The sequence below is a fragment of the Gopherus evgoodei genome, unplaced genomic scaffold, assembly GCF_007399415.2.
Source record: "Gopherus evgoodei ecotype Sinaloan lineage unplaced genomic scaffold, rGopEvg1_v1.p scaffold_103_arrow_ctg1, whole genome shotgun sequence".
Lineage (NCBI taxonomy): Eukaryota > Metazoa > Chordata > Testudines > Testudinidae > Gopherus > Gopherus evgoodei.
In genome coordinates, this window is record NW_022059766.1 from 72,122 (window position 1) to 93,849 (window position 21,728).

At 60.9% G+C, this 21,728-nt stretch overlaps 3 protein-coding genes across 7 annotated transcripts in view; 1 reads left to right on the forward strand and 2 right to left on the reverse strand.

Moving 5' to 3' along the window:
- RARRES2 (retinoic acid receptor responder 2) lies at window positions 1-3,809 on the forward strand. The gene is made up of 5 exons (XM_030542642.1): window positions 1-165; window positions 1,744-1,848; window positions 2,407-2,511; window positions 2,884-3,020; window positions 3,657-3,809. Exons 1-4 carry the CDS (start codon window positions 1-3, stop codon window positions 2,989-2,991), a joined length of 483 nt encoding a protein of 160 aa, XP_030398502.1. The 3' UTR covers window positions 2,992-3,020; window positions 3,657-3,809.
- A 714-nt stretch (window positions 3,810-4,523) lies between these two features.
- LRRC61 (leucine rich repeat containing 61) lies at window positions 4,524-6,755 on the reverse strand. The gene has a single exon (XM_030542641.1). It carries the CDS (start codon window positions 6,730-6,732, stop codon window positions 5,941-5,943), a length of 792 nt encoding a protein of 263 aa, XP_030398501.1. The 5' UTR covers window positions 6,733-6,755; the 3' UTR covers window positions 4,524-5,940.
- Window positions 6,737-21,728, reverse strand: part of LOC115639683 (zinc finger BED domain-containing protein 6-like) — a 32,063-nt gene continuing 17,071 nt past the window's right edge. For 4 of the 5 annotated variants that reach the window (XM_030542627.1, XM_030542628.1, XM_030542625.1 and 1 more), the window contains 2 exons: window positions 17,394-21,461; window positions 6,831-6,919 (listed from right to left, as the gene is read on the reverse strand). In XM_030542627.1, coding sequence (XP_030398487.1) covers window positions 17,441-20,827 — 3,387 coding nt within the window. In that variant the 5' untranslated portion in view covers window positions 20,828-21,461 and the 3' untranslated portion in view covers window positions 6,831-6,919; window positions 17,394-17,440. Of the gene's footprint in view, window positions 6,920-17,393; window positions 21,462-21,728 lie in introns of all 5 variants that reach the window. The other variant, XM_030542629.1, reaches the window with a different exon arrangement.

Sequence of the window (21,728 nt, forward strand, 5' to 3'; positions counted from 1 at the left end):
ATGAAGGGGCTGCTCGTTCTGGGCTTGGGCTTGGTGGCCCTGGTTGCGGCTAGTGAATTGACGCAGCAGCAGAGGGTGGTGGACTTGGTGCTGGAGGCTTTTCACAACAGGAAACTTGTGCAATGGGTGTACAAGGAACAGGCGGTGGAAGATGTCACTGAAAGAGTGAGTGCGTGAGAGCCGGCAATGCGTTGCTGTGCGCTGAGCTGCTGAGGCCCTCCCCAGAGGTGGCTGCTCTGCAGTGATGGGGGAAGCGATTCCTGTCTGCCCAGCCTGTATGGTGCTCTGGGATCCTGGGGGATGGGAGGAACGTGGGACTCTCATGGCTGAGAGCCCATGTGGGTGGGTTTGGGGTGGGGGTGCACACGGCCCTGGGTGGGGATGGAGGAGGTCTGCAGAGGCTGTGTGGGGGCAAGGAAGAGGAGTTGTGGGGAGGGTGGGTTTGGGTACAGGGAGGGGGGGTGAGGGGGTGGGAGGGCAGTGGGCAGGGGCCTGGGGATGAGTGGGAGCTCTGCAGAGCTTGGGGCAGACACAGCCATGCTCAGCACCCCCAGTGGCCCATACGTCGTGCATCGCGTGGCTGGGGCATGGCCAGCTAGGGGAGAGGGCAGGGTGGCCAGGGCTCTGCACACCCAGAATGCCTCTTCGGGGCTGGAGAAGGCAGCAGAGCTCTTCCTCCCTCCTGCCGGAGCCCTGGCCTGGCCCCGCGGAGCTGCTCACGGCCCCACAGGCAGCATGAGGCAGGCGTCTGTCGGGAGAGCTGGTCCCAGCTAACAGGGCTCAGCGTTCTGGGCTGGGGGTGCTCGGGCTAGGCTGGGTTGTGGGCACCAGGCCAGCCTTGTCGGAGGCGAATGGACGTTGACCTGCAGAGCTCAGCTAGACATGAATTATGCCCGGCCCCCCTGAGGGGGCAGCTAGCAGCTGGCACAGGGTGCGGGTCACTGCCGGGGCCTAGGAGTGGTGATGTCCCAGTAGCCCCACCCCTCCTGAGCGGGGGACCCTAGGCCCACCCACTTCCCTGGGGTCCAGCCCGGGGACCCCGCCTTGGCAGCTGTTGCTGCTACTCACAATCCCTCGCTGCCCCTCTCTGGGCTGTAACCCGCTCTCCCGGGTGCTCCAGCACTGCTGCAGCCTCGAGTGGGCTGACCACAGTGCTCGGCCTCCCCGGTGGCAGCTTTGCCACCCAGCTGTGCCCCTCGACCCCCTGGAGACGTCACTGACCAGCCGTTGGCCCCTTCCCGGCTGCTGCAGCGTGGGGCGAACCCCCCCCCCACATTCCAGGACAGGCCGCTGGTGCTCGGGGGCTTCTCCCAGGCTCCTCTGCGGACACTGCAGCTCATGGGAGCAGGCACGTTGGACGGCATGTCAGACTGGGGGCCCGAGGCTGGTTTTCCCGGGAGCTGCACGAGGCAGCCCCTCCGTCGCTGCGCTGGCAGCAGGGAGGGCCCCTGGGGCGACACTGCCCCTCACACGGTCATGCCATGGTGGTGAGTGAGGCTGTACCCTGGAGGTGGCTGGCTGGTGCAGGCTGGTTCTGTCCCTGCCGCGTGCTCAGGCCCCTGGCTCTGTGCTGGGCTGGAGTCTCTGGCTAGTCACAGCGAGCAATGCACAGCTCCCCTTGGGTGCTTCCTCGGGGCCCGCGGTGTGCCGGGGAGCCTCCACCCGCCTCAGCAGAGGGAGCCCGGGGCTCTGGCAGGAGCTGGCAGCAGCACTTTGCTGACCCTGGTTTCTGTTGGGTTCCAGGAGTATCCGGCGGGGCCTTTTGTGCGGCTGCGGCTCAGGCTCCAGCAGACCCAGTGCCGGAACCAGCCGGGGAGCAGACAGGACTGCGCCCTCAAACGCAGAGGGGTGAGTGAGGGGCCAGCTGCCTCCAGCCTCTGTCTGTCGGTGGCTGGGGCACTGCTCCAGAGGGCCATTTCCTCCCCCTCCACCGGGAGAGGGGCTGCGGTGACGCGCTCCCAGCCCCTGGGAACGAGGGTGGGGGGCAGCCGCTGGCTCCGCCGGGCCCCAGGGAGGAGTGCGGGGCGTGTGAGCGGCAGGGAGGGCTGGGCCTGGCACGTGTGGAGCAGTGAGGGCTCCAGCTGGACCCTGCGTGGTGTCGGGGCGCGGTGCTGGGCTCCGGTCCCTGCTCTGCCAGGGACTCCCTGGGGACAAGTCAGTGTGTGGCTCTGGCTGTGCTGTGGTCAGCGCCTGCCCCGCCCCACGGGCTGTGCGGGGGAGGCCCAGCACCTACAGGGATTGGGGCCAGGGAGGTGCGGGTGCGAGGAGAACATACTCCCCGGTGAGGGAGGGGCACAGGCGGCACTGGGGACACGTGCAGCAGGGGAGCTGCTGCATGTTCTCGGCCCAGCCTGCCCCAGCTCGCCCACGGGGCTGTGACGCTTCCCTTGGCCCCTCTCTCCTCAGAGGAAGCAGATCTGCCTGGCGTGTGTCAAGTTTGACTCCCACAGCCCGGGCGAGGTGCTGGCTCACTACGTGCACTGCAGGATGGAGATGCAGCAGGCTGTGAAGGTGAGTGCGCCTGTGGGGTCAGTGCGCTCTCCTGAGAGCAGGGTGCTGGGGAAATCGGACACGGTGGGGCCAGGCTCAGCTGGGCCATTCCACCCCCCAAGTCCCCCCCAGGTGCAGCATGGGTCTGCACATGGACAGACGGACACCCGTGCTCCTGGTAGATGCCAAGACACGCACATGCCCGTGACACATGCACACAGACATGCACACGCATGCAGCACGTGAGCACCGAGGCTCAGCGGTTCCATGCTCTGTGCAGACTGATGGTGCCAACAGCGCTGGGCCCAGCCCATGCCTCCAGGGCGCTGCTTGGGGCTGAATCCGCACCACCTCCCTGGCCGGAGCTGTGACCTGGCACCTCTGCCCCTGCAGGAGACGGAGATGGTGAGACACGAGGAGGAGTGCAGGACTGTGCAGGAGAAGGGCGAAGCACCCTACCGCCCCGGCCTGTTTGCCTTCTCCAAAGGGCTGCCATCCTAGCCAGGGTGGCACCCCCCATCCAAAGCATGGTAGGACGGCCCCCCAGGCAGGGTCCAGGTGGGGGCTGGGCTGACCAGTTCTAGGCTGGGCTGCTCATGGTTCCCTTAGGGGGCTCTGAGCTGGGCACCAGATTGCTCCCCCCCTCCGACCAAGCCCCCCTGCTCTGCGCCCGCTCCCCTTGGAACTGATGCTCCTTGACCCACTGCTCTCCCCAGGGGCTGATCCCACAGGCCACAGCCCAGCAGGGGGCCCCAAGATGCACCGCAGTGGGAGGGGGCGTGTCCAGCACCCCCAAGGGGGAACCAAGGGCAGGCAGCAATGGGGCTGGGGGTTCCGGGTCCAGCCTGGACTCGGGCTCACCCAAGGCAGTGGTCACCAAGCTGAGCTGACAGCACCCCCACAGGGCCCCGAGTGCCAGCCGGGGGGCGTGCCTGCGGGCCCCTGGGGTGCAGAAGGGATGCCCTTGCTCCTGCCCCAGGCAGCCGCACCTCAAGGCCACGCTCCGGGCAGCTTGGCTTTCTGCAAACGTGACCCGCTCAGCTGGGCAGACGCCACCTCCAACTCCCAGAAACAAACCCAGCCTGGCGAGCAGCAGGGACGGGGATCCCCTGGAGCCCCCAGCCGCAATGCTAACCCCATGGCGTGTCTCCTCTTCCCCTGGCCAGTGCCCACAGTGCCAGGACACCTCTGGCGCCTCCCACCCGCGGAAGGACGCTGCTATCGCTGCTGCCCAGCAGAGACCCGGCGACCACCCCTGCCCGTCAGAAACTGCGCCCACTCGAGCACCAGGCCGGGCAGAGCGGCCTGGCCAATGGATCCTGCTGCCCCTTCCCCCCACCCCCGCCTTGCCCAGCTCCATCGCCCGGCTGTTCATCCCCAATAAAGCCAGACCCACAGTTGGGAAGGGCTGTGCTGTTATTCAGCCAGGGGCTGCCCTGCCGGCGGATGCAAAGTCGGGCCAGCCGGCCCCCAGGGTATTTCTCGGGTCACGGGGCTATAGCAGCACTGGCTGCTGAAGCAGAACAGCCGCCTGGGCCTGCCCCCCCCCGCCCCGGATTGCCTCAGTGGGTCGTCTGCTCCAGCGCATCATCTCCTGCCGGGGCAGGGCAGCCCAGGAGTCCGTCACCCGCCCTCCCACCCGGCTGGGTCCCTGGGCTCTGCCCCGCCTCGCACTGGGGGTGGAGCATTTAGCTGGGTGTGGTGGCCCCGGAGTGTGCATTTAGCTGGGCGTAGTGGCCAGCGCAGGGTCCCTGAAGCACCCTCCCGAGTTTTACAATCCAGCCGCCAGGAAGTAGGAGGATGCTGGGGTGAAGGTCCAGGCCAGGCAGGGATCTGGGGGACAGAGCTGGAGTGACGGGTGCAGCCCCCAGAACTGACCAGGGTAGGGCAGGGGCTTAAGAACCCCAAGATTATCAGGCCCCCCTTGTGGCAGTGAGGCCCCGCAGGCCAGCCCGTCGGAAGAAAGTCACTGGGCCCTGCGGTGCAGCTGGGGTGCCCCTGGCTCTATGCACCGGGCACAGAGAGGCAGGGGCCAGGGAGGAGAGGAGACATTTATTTCACAGGCAAATCTCTTCACATGGCACCGCGGCACTTCCACACCAGGCAGGGCCTATGGTGCCGGAATGGGCAGCTCCCAGGCCCTGCCTCCCCTTGGTCACCCACAGGCTGTGTCCCCTCCTTCCCGAGTCCAGGGGATTGCGCCACTCCTCCCCTGGGTCCTGCCCCACAGGAAGCAGGCTGAGCACTCCTTCCTCCCAGTGGCTCAGGGATGCTTGCCGCAGTCAGCACCAGGGCTGGCCCTGGTCTCTGCTCCAGTCTAGTCCATCCTGCGAGGGGTCCGGGAAGGGCTCCTGCCAGCCTCGCATGGAGAAAGAATCCCACGGGGTCAGCTGCGCGCCATCCCCAGTCCCTGGCAGGTCTCAGAGCAATGTGCCAGGGCACACACCATCCCGAAGCCCGGCTGGCGCTCCCCGGCGGGGGATGCTGCCAGGGCCCCACACCACTGGCAGAGCTGCCCTTCACCAGCAGATGGGGGTTCACAAAGATTACAGGTCCCCCCTGCCGGCTCCTCCTCTCTGCCACCGGGGTCAGCCGGCCGGTTCTTGCACAGGCACTGGGTTGGGAGAGGGAAGGTGCTGCCCTGGTGAAGGGACTGGTTCCCCCAGGACCTGGCCGGTAGGGACTGAACGCTGGGCCCTGCTGGCAGCTGGCGGGCTGCCTGCAGGAAGGAGACTCAAAGGGAAGGACAGGGGGATCCCCTCCCCAAACCCCTATCTGCCTCTGGCCCCCACTGGCCCTGTGAGCTGAGAGGCCAAGGAGCGAGGGAGCGAGCCATGGAGCAGGCGGGGCCGCTGCCTGTTGGTGGTGGGCCGCTTGCCCTGAGCTGCCCGCACGGTGCCTGCTGGTGGAATTGTCTCCGGAGCAATCTGAGAATTAAGCCCAGGGCAGAGGGAGATGGGGGCAGCCTCAGCCCAGGGGCAATGCCAGCGGCTGAGCAGACTCACCAGAGGCCCAAGGGGAACTGGCGAGGTGCTGTGGGGAGATCTGGAAAAGCCCCCAGGCTCACCGGCGCCCAGCTTCAGGGGCTCCCACACACACCGGTGCTGGGGCTCCGTGGCTAGGCTCATCGGCTCAGACCCAGGTGTGCCCCGCTGCGGGGCTGGGCCCCTCCATCCAGTCAGCTCCTGGAGCCACTCTGGCTTGGGAGCAGAGCCAGATCAGCTTGGGATGAGGGCCAGGGCCAGCGCCCCAGGGCCTCAAGCTGGCTGTGGTCAGCAGAGGAAGGCCGGGGACGAGGGCAGAAAGGGGCTCTCATTCCAGGCAGGCAGGGCACCGGGGCTAGAGGGCAGGGGGCTTTGCAGGTGGGGACTCAAGCATGGGCCTCCGTGGAGCTGGGCGATGGAGGCCGATCCCCAGCTTCACCCCTGCAGGTGGTGCCCGGCGAGCGGCTCAGAAGACGTAGGAGCTGGGGTCGCTGCGGACGCTCAGGGCCCGCTCCGCCTGGGAGATGGTGTCGTCTGCCCTCTCGCTCAGCTCCCGGCACTCCTGCAGCACGTCGTTGAACTGCTTGTAGGCCTCCTCCATGATGGAGCTGCGCCGAGCCGGCCTCTGCTCCCAGTAGCCCTCCTCCACCCAGGGCAGGGCCGTGCCCGGCGGCTCCAGGCTGCCCGCCCCGCCGCTGCCGCCCCGCTCCAGGGAGCTGTCCAGGTCCCTGCAGAGCTGGTAGAGCTCGCTGCCGCGCCCGGAGACCCTCTCGCCGTCGATGGCCTTGAGGCCGGGGAGCAGGTCCCCCAGGGCGCTGCGGTAGGCCCCGGTGGCGCAGACGGGGTTGCTGAGGCAGGCCCGGGCGTCGTGCAGACGCAGGCTCTCCAGCCGGCGCAGCCCCGCCAGGCACTGCAGCTGCTGCAGGCTGCCCAGCAGGTTGCCGGCTACGTTGAGGCTCTGCAGGCTCTCGCAGGCACCGAGTGGCTCCAGGCTGCAGATGCGGTTGGCCGAGAGGTTGAGGACAGCCAGGGACTTGAGGGCAGCCAGGGGGCCCAGGTGGGCGATGGCGTTGCCGGAGAGGTCCAGCCACTCCAGGCTGGCGCACTCGCCCAGGCAGCCCAGCTCCGAGATGCCCAGGCCTCGCAGCTTGAGCAGCAGGATGGACTCCAGGGCGAACTCGCCCGTCTTGGCCTTCAGCAGCTGGGCGGTGATCCTGACGTTCTCACCCTCGTCCCCCTTCTCCGCCCAGGACTCCATCGCGGCCGGCCGGCTGCACTACGGCTCAGACGGGGCCTGAGCAGTCACAGCCACAGTAGGGAGAACCTCTGCACACCCCGAGCTGGGCCAGGTCCGGGAAAGCGCTTTGCCCCTTCCACGCGCCTCTGCCCCACAGGGCTCCCTGGAGCTCGCGGCCCGAGCAGCCACGCCAGCAACGCACCAGACCCTGGAAGGGAAGAGGAGACGGGATCAGGACCCTGCCCAAGCCCAGCTGCCTCCTTCCCGCCAGCAGCAGCCTCAGCCAGCAGGGCCGGAGCCCCCTTTAACCCCCTCCCCCCCGCCACACACAGCTGGGCACTCGGGGCGGCTCTATGGCCTGCTGGCCCCTGGTGCTCGAAGCTGCCATTTGTGGCAGGTGCAGCTGGGGAGGTGGGGCAGGGAGGGGGCACGAATCTCCTGCAGGCTGCTCCGGGCAGGATGCTGCCAGGCCCACAGTAAGAGGTTTGCCCCGACCTCGATGGCAGCAGGGACCAACAGAGAGGTTCACACTACAAGCAGCAGCTGCTCAGAGCTGGGTGAAGAAGGAATTCGCCCCCTGCGGCCCCATACACCCGGCCACTTCCATCCAGGGGCATCACCCCCTGCCTGTCTCAGACCTGAGGCCTTGTCTGTCCTTCCCTGCGGTACTAACCCCCATTACACCCCATGGGTCAGGGGTCTCCCTGGCTTCTTCTGCGTCCCCTTCCAGCCCAGGCCATGGCCAGAGCCCCGGCTGCTTTGATTGCCAGGCATTGGGGGAAGGGGGGTCCACAGGCACTAGGAGGCCAAGGCTGCAATGTTTGGCCTGCAAATGTGTGCAGGGTGTGTGTGGTGTGTGTGGGGGGGGGGTTTCCCATCCCAACAAAGCAAAAGGGGGTTGTGGAAATAGGGTATTTAAACACCAATTCTTGCCACCCTTGAAGGGACCCCCCGGGGCCCCAGGCCGTCTGCAGCCTGACACCTCCAGTGGGCCAGGGAGAGCGCGGGGGCTTCTGCCACCAGCCCATGCACCCTGAGGAGCTGGCGGGACCCTGGGAATGCATGTGCACACCATGTGCAGAGCCAGACACACCTGTGCACATGTGCATCCCTCCCCACAGGTATACAGACAGCACATCTGCGCAAAGCAACACAGCTACATGAACGTGTACATGGTGCTCACATGGATGAACACAATCACACACACACACACACACACACACACACACACGGATGACCTCACACATGCAGACATGGACACACACAGAGATGAACACAGTCACACGCACACACACAGATGACCGCACGGACACACACAGATGCACACATGGATGGCTGCACACACGCACGACACACGGATAACCGCACACACAGAGATGCACACATGATCCCACATCGATGAGCACAGTCACTCACACACACACACATGGATGACCGCACGGACACACAGATGCACACCTGGATGGCTGCACACATGCACATACACAGATAACTGCACACACACACACACAGATGCACACATGATCCCGCACAGATGAACAGTCACACGCACACACACAGATGACCACACAAACACAATCACATGCACACACATGGATGACCGCACGGATACACACAGATGCACACCTGGATGGCTGCACACGCGCACACATGGATGCACACCTGGATGGCTGCACACATAGAGATAACCACACACACACACACACACAGATGCACACATGGATAACCGCACAAACACACATGCACACCTGGATGGCTGCACACACACGGATAATCGCATGGACACACACAGGCACACACATGATAACCGCACACACACAAGCACACAGATGCACACATGATCCCACGTAGATGAGCACAGTCACACACACACACATGGATGACCGCATAGACACACAGATGCACACCTGGATGGCTGCACACACGCACATACACAGATAACTGCACACACACAGATGCACACATCGATGGCTGCACACACGCACAACACACGGATAACTGCACACACACACAGATGCACACATGATCCCACACAGATGAACACAGTCACACGCACACATGGATGACCGCACGGACACACAGATGCACACCTGGATGGCTGCACACACGCACATACACAGATAACTGCACACACACACAGATGCACACCTGGATGGCTGCACACACGCACACGCATGGATAACTGCACGGACACACACACGCACACAGACGGATAACCGCACACATACAGATGCACACATGATCCCACACAGATGCACACAATCACATGCACACATAAGGATGACCGCAAGGACACACACAGATGCACACCTGGATGGCTGCACATACGCACACACATGGATGCACACCTGGATGGCTGCACACATGCACACACACGGATAACCACACGCACACACAGATGCACACATGGATAACCGCACACACACGCACACCTGGATGGCTGCACACACACGGATAAGCGCATGGACACACACACGCACACACATAGATAACCGCAAACACAAGCACACAGATAAACACATGATCCCACACAGACGAACACAATCACACACACACACACAGATGACCACACGAACACAATCATACGCATACACATGGATGACTGCACGGAAACACACAGATGCACACCTGGATGGCTGCACACATGCATACACATGGATGCACACCTGGATGGCTGCACACATGCACACACATGGATAACCACACACACACATACACACACAGGTGCACACATGGATAACCGCACACAGACACACATGCACACCTGGATGGCTGCACACACACGGATAACCGCATGGACACACACACGCACACACATGGATAACCCGCACACACACAAGCACACAGATGCACACATGATCCCACATAGATGAACACAATCACAAACACACACACAGATGACCGCACAGACACAAACAGATGAACACCTGGATGGCTGCACACATGCACACACGGATAACCGCACACACACACAGATGCACACCTGGATGGCTGCACACACACACACACAAACGGATAACCGCACACACACACAGATGCACACCTGGATGGCTGCACACACACACACACATGGATAACCGCACACACACACAGATGCACACCTGGATGGCTGCACACACGCACACGCATGGATAACCGCACGGACACACACACGCACACAGACGGATAACCGCACACATACAGATGCACACATGATCCCACACAGATGCACACAATCACATGCACACATAAGGATGACCGCAAGGACACACACAGATGCACACCTGGATGGCTGCACACACACATACACACACACACGGATAACTGCACACACACACACAGATGCACACCTGGATGGCTGCACACATGCACACACATGGATAATTGCACACACACACACAGATGCACACCTGGATGTCTGCACACACACACACAGATAACCGCACACACACACATACACAGATGCACACCTGGATGTCTGCACACATGCACCCACATGGATAACCGCACACACACACACAGATGCACACCTGGATGGCTGCACACATGCACATAGATGGCTGCACACACACACACACACGGATAACCACACGCGCACACATGGATTACCGCACGCACGCACGCGCACACACACACACACGGATAACCGCGCGCACGCACGCACACACACAGATGCACACCTGGATGGCTGCACACACGCACACACGGATACCAACACACACACATACAGATGCACACCTGGATGGCTGCACACATGCACACACACGGATAACCACACACACACACACACAGAGGCACACCTGGATGGCTGCACACAGGCACACACACTGATAACTGCACGGACACACACAGGCACACACACAGATAACCGCACACACACAGATTCACACATGATCCCACACAGATGAACACAATCTCATGCACACACACGGATGACCGCACGGACACACACAGATGCACACCTGGATGGCTGCACACACACACACACGGATAACCGCACACACACACACACACAGAGATGCACACTTGGATGGCTGCACACATGGATAACCGCACACACACACGGATAATGGCACACACGCACACAAACGGATAATGGCGCACACACACACACAGATGCACACCTGGATGGCCGCACACACGCACACACATGGATAACCACACACACACACACAGAGGCACACCTGGATGGCTGCACACATGCACACACATGGATAACTGCACGGACACACACACGCACACACACGGATAACTGCACACACAGATGCACACATGATTCCACACAGATGAACACAATCACACACACACACATGGATGACCGCACGGACACACACAGATGCACACCTGGATGGCTGCACACACACACACACACACACACACACAGACGCACACCTGGATGGCTGCACACAGGCGCACACACGGATAACCGCGCGCGCACACACACACACACAGATGCAGACCTGGATGGCTGCACACACACGGATAACCACACACACACACAGATGCACACCTGGATGGCTGCATACAGGCACACACACAGATAACTGCACGGACACACACAGGCACACACACGGATAACCGCACACACACAGATGCACACATGATCCCACACAGATTAACACAATCACATGCACACACACGGATGACCGCACGGACACACACAGATGCACACCTGGATGGCTGCACACACACACACACAGATAACCACACACACACAGATGCACACTTGGATGGCTGCACACACGCGCACACACGGATAACCACACACACACAGAGACGCACACCTGGATGGCTGTGCACACAGACACACATGGATAACTGTGCACACACACACAGATGGACACATAGACTCATAGACTCATAGACTCTAGGACTGGAACGGACCTCGAGAGGTCATCGAGTCCAGTCCCCTGCCCTCATGGCAGGACCAAATACTGTCTAGACCATCCCTAATAGACATTTATCTAACCTACTCTTAAATATCTCCAGAGATGGAGATTCTACAACTTCCCTAGGCAATCTATTCCAGTGTTTAACTACCCTGACAGTTAGGAACTTTTTCCTAATGTCCAACCTAAATCTCCCTTGCTGCAGTTTAAGCCCATTGCTTCTTGTTCTATCATTGGAGGCTAAGGTGAACAAGTTTTCTCCCTCCTCCTGATGACACCCTTTTAGATACCTGAAAACTGCTATCAGGTCCCCTCTCAGTCTTCTCTTTTCCAAACTAAAGAAACCCAATTCCTTCAGCCTTCCTTCATAGGTCATGTTCTCAAGACCTTTAATCATTCTTGTTGCTCTTCTCTGGACCCTCTCCAATTTCTCCACATCTTTCTTGAAATGCGGTGCCCAGAACTGGACACAATACTCCAGCTGAGGCCTAACCAGCGCAGAGTAAAGCGGAAGAATGACTTCTCGTGTCTTGTTCACAACACACCTGTTAATGCATCCCAGAGTCACGTTTGCATTTTTGCAACAGTATCACACTGTTGACTCATATTTAGCTTGTGGTCCACTATGACCCCTAGATCTCTTTCTGCCATACTCCTTCCTAGACAGTCTCCTCCCATTCTGTATGTGTGAAACTGATTGTTCCTTCCTAAGTGGAGCACTTTGCATTTATCTTTATTGAACTTCATCCTGTTTACCTCAGACCACTTCTCCAATTTGTCCAGATCATTTTGAATTTTGACCCTGTCCTCCAAAGCAGTTGCAATCCCTCCCAGTTTGGTATCGTCTGCAAACTTAATAAGCGTACTTTCTATGCCAACATCTAAATCGTTGATGAAGATATTGAACAGAGCCGGTCCAAAAACAGACCCCTGCGGAACCCCACTTGTTATGCCTTTCCAGCAGGACTGGGAGCCATTAATAACTACTCTCTGAGTACGGTTATCCAGCCAGTTATGCACCCACCTTATAATAGCCCCATCTAAATTGTACTTTCCTAGCTTATCTATAAGAATATCATGCGAGACCGTATCAAATGCCTTACTAAAGTCTAGGTATACCACATCCACCTCTTCTCCCTTATCCACAAGGCTCGTTATCCTATCAAAGAACGCTATCAGATTAGTTTGACACGATTTGTTCTTTACAAATCCATGCTGGCTATTCCCAGCTGCACACACGCACACACACGGATAACCGCACACACAGACACAGATGCACACATGATCCCACACAGATGAACACAGTCACACGCACACACACGGATGACCGCACGGACACACACAGATGCACACCTGGCTGCACACACGCACACACACACAGATGCACACATGATCCCACACAGATGAACACAGTCACACGCACACACACAGATGACCGCACACACACACACACAGATGCACACTTGCACACACACGGATAACCGCACACACACACACAGATGCACACATGATCTCACACAGATGAACACAATCACACGCACACACGGATGACCGCACGGACACACACAGATGCACACCTCGATGGCCGCACACACACACACACACGGATAACCGCACACACAGATGCACACATGATCCCACACAGATGAACACAGTCACACGCACACACATGGATGACCGCACGGACACACACAGATGCATACTTGGATGGCTGCACACACGCACACACACACAGATGCACACATGATCCCACACAGATGAACACAGTCACACGCACACACACAGATGACCGCACACACACAGATGCACGCTTGGATGGCTGCACACACACGCACACACGGATAACCACACACACACACACAGATGCACACATGATCCCACACAGATGAACACAATCACACGCACACACGGATGACCACACGGACACACACAGATGCACACCTCGATGGCTGCGCACACACACACACACGGATAACTGCACGCACATACACACACAGATGAACACAGTCACACGCACACACACGGATGACCGCACGGACACACACACAGATGCATACTTGGATGGCTGCACACACACACACACACACACACACACAGATGCACACATGATCCCACACAGATGAACACAATCACACGCACACACGGATAACCGCACACACATACACAGATGCACACATGATCCCACAGATGAACAGTCACATGCACACACACGGATGACCGCACACACACACACGGATGCACACATGATCCCACACAGATGAACAGTCACACGCACACACACAGATGACCGCACAGACACACACAGATGCACACAGTCACACGCATACACAGATAACCGCACACACACACAGATGAACACAGTCACACACACACACACACGGATGACCGCACACACACAAACACAGATGCACACCTGGATGGCTGCGCACACAAACACACACACACACACACACACGGATAACCGCACACACACACACAGATGCACACAGTCACACACACACAGATGCACACATGATCCCACACAGATGAACACAGTCACACGCACACACGGATGACCGCACGGACACACACAGATGCACACCTGGATGGCTGCGCGCGCGCACACACATACACACGGATAACCGCACGGACACACACACACACACACAGATGAACACAGTCACACGCACACACACAGATGACCGCACGGACACACACACAGATGCATACTTGGATGGCTGCACACACACACACACACAGATGCACATTTGATCCCACACAGATGAACACAATCACATGCACACACGGATAACCGCACACACACAGATGCACACAGATGCACACAGTCACACAGATGCACACATGATCCCACACAGATGAACACAGTCACAAGCACACACACGAATGACCGCACGGACACACACAGATGCACACCTGGCTGCACACACGCACACACACACAGATGCACACATGATCCCACACAGATGAACACAGTCACACGCACACACACGGATGACCGCACACACACACACACACACACACGCACATAGTCACACAGATGCACACAGTCACACGCACACACACGGATGACCGCACACACACACACAGATGCACACATGATCCCACACAGATGAACACAGTCACACGCACACACACGGATAATCGCACACACACACACACACAGATGAACACAGTCACACGCACACACACGGATGACCGCACACACACACACACACAGATGCACACAGTCACACAGATGCACACATGATCCCACACAGATGCACACAGTCACACGCACACACACGGATAATCGCACACACACACACACATGAACACAGTCACACGCACACACACGGATGACCGCACACACACACACACAGATGCACACAGTCACACAGATGCACACAGTCACACACACACACACAGATGCACACATGATCCCACACAGATGAACAGTCACACGCACACACGGATAACCGCACACACACACACAGATGCACACAGTCACACAGATGCACACAGTCACACACACACAGATGCACACATGATCCCACACAGATGCACACAGTCACACAGATGCACACACGGATGACCGCACGGACACACGCCCATCCCCCACTCTCCATTGCCCTGGACCCGCCCGCGGTGCCCGGTGCCCCCCGCCCGCAGCCCCTCACCCAGCGCAGCCGCCTGCTCGCTCCCGGTCGAGCCCTTCGTGGGGCGGGGCCGCGCAGCGCTGCCATGGCAACAGGGGGCGGGGCGGCAGCTCCGCGGGGGGGGGGGGACATTTAAAGGGCCAGCGAGCGGCAGGTTCTGCACCGCGGGGGAGGGGCGGCTCCGGGGGACCCCGCTGGGGCCGGGGGCTGGAAGCAGGACCCTGCAGCCCCTTTCCCGGCATCGCCGTCCCAGCGCTGCAGCCAGCTCCGGAGCAGGGGGCTGCCCGCTCCCAGCCCCGCTCCCGGTGTCTAGTACAGTCCCGGCCAGGCCACGGGCTCCCTGCAGTTGTGCACGTTGCCCCTGACCTGTCCCGGAGCTGTACTGAAAAGCACCGTGACAAAACCTTCCCCTTAGGAATGGGGCATCAGCAATCAGCCCCGGGGCCGGGCACATACACACTGCACATGCTGAAATAAGATACACCCCGTGCACACACACCCTGTGCACACTCACACCCACACAGATACACACCGTGCACACACCCACACCCTGTGCGCACACCCACACCCTGTGCACACTCTCTCACACACCCCCTGTGCACACTCACGCCGTGCACACCCACCCACCCTGTGCACGCACACACACCCACACCTTGTGCGCGCACACCCACACCCTGTGCACACTCTCACACACACCCCCTGTGCACACTCACGCCGTGCACACACACACCCTGTGCACACACCCACACACACAGATACACACCGTGCACACACACCCACACACCGTGTGCACACACCAACACCCTGTGCGCACACCCACACCCACACCGTGTGCACACTCACGCTGTGCACACACACACAGAGTGAACACACACACACTGTGCACACTCACACCCACACAGATACACACTGTGCACACACCCACACACCGTGCACACACCCACACCCTGTGCACACTCTCACACACACCCCCTGTGCACACTCACGCCGTGCACACACACACCCTGTGCACACACCCACACACACAGATACACACCGTGCACACACCCCCACACACCATGTGCACACACCAACACCCTGTGCACACACCCACACCGTGTGCACACTCACGCTGTGCACACACACACACAGAGTGAACACACACACACTGTGCACACTCACATCCACACAGATACACACCGTGCACACACCCACACACCGTGCACACACCCACACCCTGTGCACACACACACACACCCTGTGCACACTCACGCCGTGTACACACACACACCCTGTGCACACACCCACACACAGATACACACCGTGCACACACACCCACACACCATGTGCACACACCCACACCCACACCCTGTGCGCACACCCACACCCTGTGCACACTCACGCTGTGCACACACATACACACTGTGAACACACACACACACCCCCTGTGCGCACACACACACCCTGTGCACACTCACACCCACAGATACACACCCTGTGCACGTGCACACACACACCCTGTGCACATGCACACACACACGCCCTGTGCACACTCACACCGTGCACACAGATACACACCGTGCACACAGACACACTGTGCACTCACACATCTGTGCACACACACACACACCTGTACAGATATACCCTGTGCACGCTCACACATGCAGCTCTGCACACACATATACCCACTTTACACACACAGTGCACACAAAGATGTGCACAGAGATACACACTTCACACTCCCATCTGCACATGCACACACATACACGCTGCAGTCACACAGACATGTCCTGGGTATGCTCACACATGCTGCACACTTGCCAACGCACATGCGCCATGCATGTTCACACACACACTGTGACGCTCAGAGAAACACAGCCATGTAGGGCTGGTCACCACACCCAGCCCCCTGCGCTGAGGCAGCACACAGGGAAGCCTAGACCCTGACAGGGGTTTGTCCAACCTGCTCTTAAAACACTTCCAGTGATAGAAACTTTCCCCTAATATCTAACCTCCAGCCCCCTGGCTGCAGATTAAGCCCATTGCTTCCAGGCCGACTGTTCACTGTCCTCTTTGTAGCAACTGAGACCAAACGGCCTATGGTTAGGAGCCACACCGAGCGCTGTACCCTCCCCCTTCAGCCATCTCTGCCCCATAAGGGCCCAGGGGCACCCAGCGCCATGCATCCGGCCTGGCGTACCCCGGAGACGGGCGGGTGCCCCACTGCCTGTATCTTGGAGATGGTCTCTAAGCGGGCCGGGTCCCCTCCTCCCTGCTGCTGCTGCCTGTGCTGTCGTTCTCCGAGCAGATGAGGGGCGGCGGAGGGTAGTCGGGGAAGTTCCCCAGGTTGGCTCTCAGAAAGACAAGGCGCTCTGTGCTCTCCCCCTGCGGGGGGCGCCTCTCGGAGAAGGGGCTGTCTGGGGCAGTGAAGATGCGCTCCGAGAAGGCCCCCGAGGGTGGGCAGGACAGGTAGAGCATGGCCAGTTTGGCCAGGGCCGGCCAGAGCCAGTGCCGCTTCTCCCAGTACCCCAGCGGGTCCTCCCGGGCCCCAATGGTCCGGTTGTCCTGCAGGTACCTCTCCACCATCACACAGGCCGAGTGGCTCTCAGTGGGGAGGGAGGCCCCGCGGCCTTCAGAGGCCAGCAGCCCCACGCTCTCCAGGTGCTCGGTCAGGGTCTTCTCCTTCTGGATCAGTGGAGGCACCGCAGAGCTCTTCCCACTTGGCCCCCTGTCCTGAGGCGGCTCTCTTGGCTCTGCCTCCCGGGGCTGCGGGGCCGCGTCCACAAAAGCCTTGCCGGGCTGGGCGTTCCAGGGCGAGGAAGGGCAGCCGGTGGGTGAGGCCAGGAGCTCCTTCACCTTCCGGACCAGCAGCTGCTTCCAGTGGTCAAGGTCGGAGCCCAGCGGCAGGATGGCTTCCATCCTTCCCTTGAAGCGGGGGTCGAGCAGCGTGGCCAGCACGTACTCTTGGCGGTGGAACATCTCGCTGAGCCGGGGCTCCGTGGAGAGCTGCAGGGCCAGGCTCTCGGCCAGGCGCACGGCGGAGCCAGCCTCCTCCCCGGCCTGGCTCTCGAAGCGCCGGCGGATCTGCTGGAGGAAGATGTGCAGGTAGCGCACCTGTGGCAGCACCTGGCTCAGTGAGGCCTCGGCTGCGCTCGCCTCCCGCACAGCCATCTCGAAGGGCTGCAGCAGCTCCACCAGGCTGCGCATCAGCGTCCACTGGGTGGTGCTCAGGGCCAGGCCAGCCTCGCCCATCCGGCGCTTGCCCACGTACTCCTGCACAGCCGGCTGCAGCGCCAGCAGCCGCTCCAGCATGTAGTAGGTGGAGTCCCAGCTCGCCGTGGCCTCCTGCTTCAGCCGGCGCGGGGCCAAGCCGTGCTGCCGCTGCAGCTCCGTCAGCCCCCTCCTGGCCTCCGGCGAGCGGGCAAAGTGGGCACAGATGGCACGGGCCACCCCCAGTGTGCCCTCGATGCTGCGGTGGAGGCGCAGGAAGCCTAGCACCAGCTGGCTCAGGCAGTGAGCGAAGCAGGGGATATGGGTGTAGCCGCCGTCCTTCGTGGCCCGCTCCATGCCAGGGCTGCCGCCCGAGACCAGGAAGCCGGGGCTCAGGGAGTTCTGGGCCAGCCACAGCTGGAGCTGCTCGGCCAACACCTGCTGCACGCCACCCAGCGCCGGCTCCTCCTGCAGCGCCTGCACACACAGCACCGCCTGCCTGCGCTGGCTGCGTGGCTGGCGCTGGCCTGAGTCCGAGCGGGGCGCCAGCCAGTGCGCTGCCAGCGCCAGGTACTCCCCTGCCAGCCCCTGGGCCCACACGTGGGCGCTGAGATGCACCCGGCTGACGCTGGCCTGCTGCAGCTCCAGGGCCAGGCCCAGGCCGACAGCCTGGCACAGCTGGGGCACTGCCTTGCGGGAGAAGAAGGCCGGCGAGGGGACATGGTAGCGTGGGTCAGCCTGCGCCATGAATCGGTGGAAGGGCTTGGCTGAGACGAAGGAGCAGGGCAGGGCCATGCTGCACAGCAGCTCGGCAATGCTGCGGTTCCATGCCTGCGCCTGGGGGTGGTTGGGGGTGTATTTGCCAGGCACGTCCCCATCCTGCTCGGCCAGGCCAGCTTGGTTCTTGCTGGGGGGCAGCAGGGTCGCTGGGGCTGGCAGGGCTTTCTCCACCTTGCCTTCAGGAGGTGCCTCACTCTGCCAGCTGTTACACACAGGAGCTGGGGCCCCACCAGGTCTGGCGCAGGGTGATCTCAGGGGGTCCGATGTGGCAGGCGACATGAGAGACAGGTCCTCCTCAGGCTCCTCATCCTCCGCCGGCCCCAGGCTCAGCCTCTCGGACCGGGTGCTGCTGAGAGGGGTGGCAGGTGCGCCAAGAGCCCGCCCCCGCCCCCACTCCAGCGGGTGCTTGCCCTCCAGGTGGCGCATGAGGGCCGAGGTGCCAAAGTGGCTGCCCAGTTTGCCACGGCTGACACTGGCCTGGCACAGGGTGCAGACGGCCCGGCACACGTTGCTGCAGTCGATGTAGAAGAACTGCCAGACGGCTGAGGTGGACTTGCGACGCTTCGTGCCTGGTGGCACCAGCGGGTGGTTAGGGAGGCTGAGCTGCCTGGACTTGGGGAGCTCCTGGCCCACTAGCATCTCCAGGTAGGGTGTGGCCAGGTCCGGCTTGGGGTGCCCTGCTTGGGCACAGCCCTTCATGCCCCTCCCCTGGCCCTGGGGGAGCATCCTGCTGCTCTCACTGCTTTCCTCCTCGCTGGACTCTCTGGAGGAATCGGTGACTGGGGTGCCTGTCCTTCCCCGCCCCTCCTCCTCCTCCTCCTCACTGGAGTCGCTGATCACATACAGGAAGCGGGGGGCACCCTGGGGCACTTGGGGGGGCACCCTGCTGAAGGTTTGGGCGGGGGAGCACAGAGCATGGCTGGTGCCAAACACAGTGTCCTGCAAGGGAAACTCCTTCTCCACCTGCTCTTCCTCCTCCTCCTCCTGGGCCCTGCCCCCTGCTCTCTTCCTCTGCCCCCACTCCAGCGGGTGCTTGCCCGCCAGATGGCGCTTGAGGGCGGTGGTGTTGCAGTGGCCCCTCAGCTTGCCACGCCCGACGCTGGCCTGGCACAGGGTGCAGACAGCCCGGCAGGGGTCGCTAGCATCTGGGGAGAAGAACTGCCACACCTCAGAGGTGGTCTTGCGGCGCCGGGTGTGGACAGGGAGGCCAAAGGCCGGCGGTGCGGGGCGCTTCGCTGCCCATCCCTCCAGGAGAGCCTTGTCTACACCCAGCATGGAGGAAGGGTGTTGCCAGCTGGCCGTGACACGAGGCTGGCTGCCCGCACTTCGGGGGGCCAGCTCTGCCTTCTTCCTCTCATGGCTCTCTTCCCCACGGGCCGCCATGAATCCCAGCGTGCCACCCTCATGGCCCTCCTCCTCCTCGTCACTAAACTCCAGCTTGATCTCGATCTCGGGGACGCGCTCATGGTCGGAGCCCGGAGGCAGATGGCGGAGGTGGGCATCAGCAGCTACAGCGAAGGGGAAAGTACCCGCAGCACGCTCTCCTATGGCCCTGGGCAAAGTGGCACAGACGCCAGGGCTCAGCATAGCCGAGCCGCCGACTGTCCTCCGCTTCCGCAGCTTGCTTTTCTTTACCGGCAACATGCCTAGCGAAAAGGAGCAGGTTCGGAGAGGGAAACACCTAGGGTCAAAGGCAGCTGGCGAAGCAAGCGGTTTCACCCTGCCCCATACCCTCTCCTTCCCCTCAACAAGAGGAGACGTGCTCGTTAACAGCAGCTGAGCCAGGTGCTGCAGGCCTTCCGAGCTGGGGGAGAGGCAGAGTCCTGTCCGTAAGAGCAGAGTTCAAAGCTGCACTTGTGGCTGGGGTAGGCTGGCAGAGCGGCCTTGGGACTACCAAGAAGGCACCAGAGGCAGGGTTCTAGGGGCGGGAGGCCGCCGGCTGCCACTGCTTGTTGATTTCCACGTAGGTAGCAAGTCTGCTCACAAAGAACACTTAATTCAGGAGTTCATTCCTAAGACCTCAGTGGCTCCTCAGCCTCTCCGCCTGGCTGCCCCGTCCTGGTGTCCATTCACAGGAAGCCATGGAGCTACAGCTGCTGTTACCCACTTGTTCTGGGTGAGGCAGCGCAGGGGGCTCTGCCTGGGGTCTCTGCAGCAGGGCTCTGGGAGTCCGGGCCAGGCCCACGCATCTGGAGCTGGGAGCCGGGAGCCCAGTTTCTCAGGACATGCCCAGGGACACACAGTGCTGGGGAAGATGGAGAATCCACCAGTTCTGGACCTACAACAGCAGAAAGGAAGCTCAGAATCCTACAAAGCAGCCCCAGGAGAGCAGCTGCCCGTCGCTGCCAGGTTAGGCCGGGGCACATAACAACGGCCATACTGGGTCAGACCAAAGGTCCATCTAGCCAGTGTCCTGTCTTCTGTCAGTGGCCAATGCCAGGTGTCCCAGAAAGAATGAACAGAACAGGGAAGCAAGTGATCCATTCCCTGTGGCCCATTCTCAGCTTCTGGCAAACAGAGGCTAGGGACACCATCCCTGCCCAGC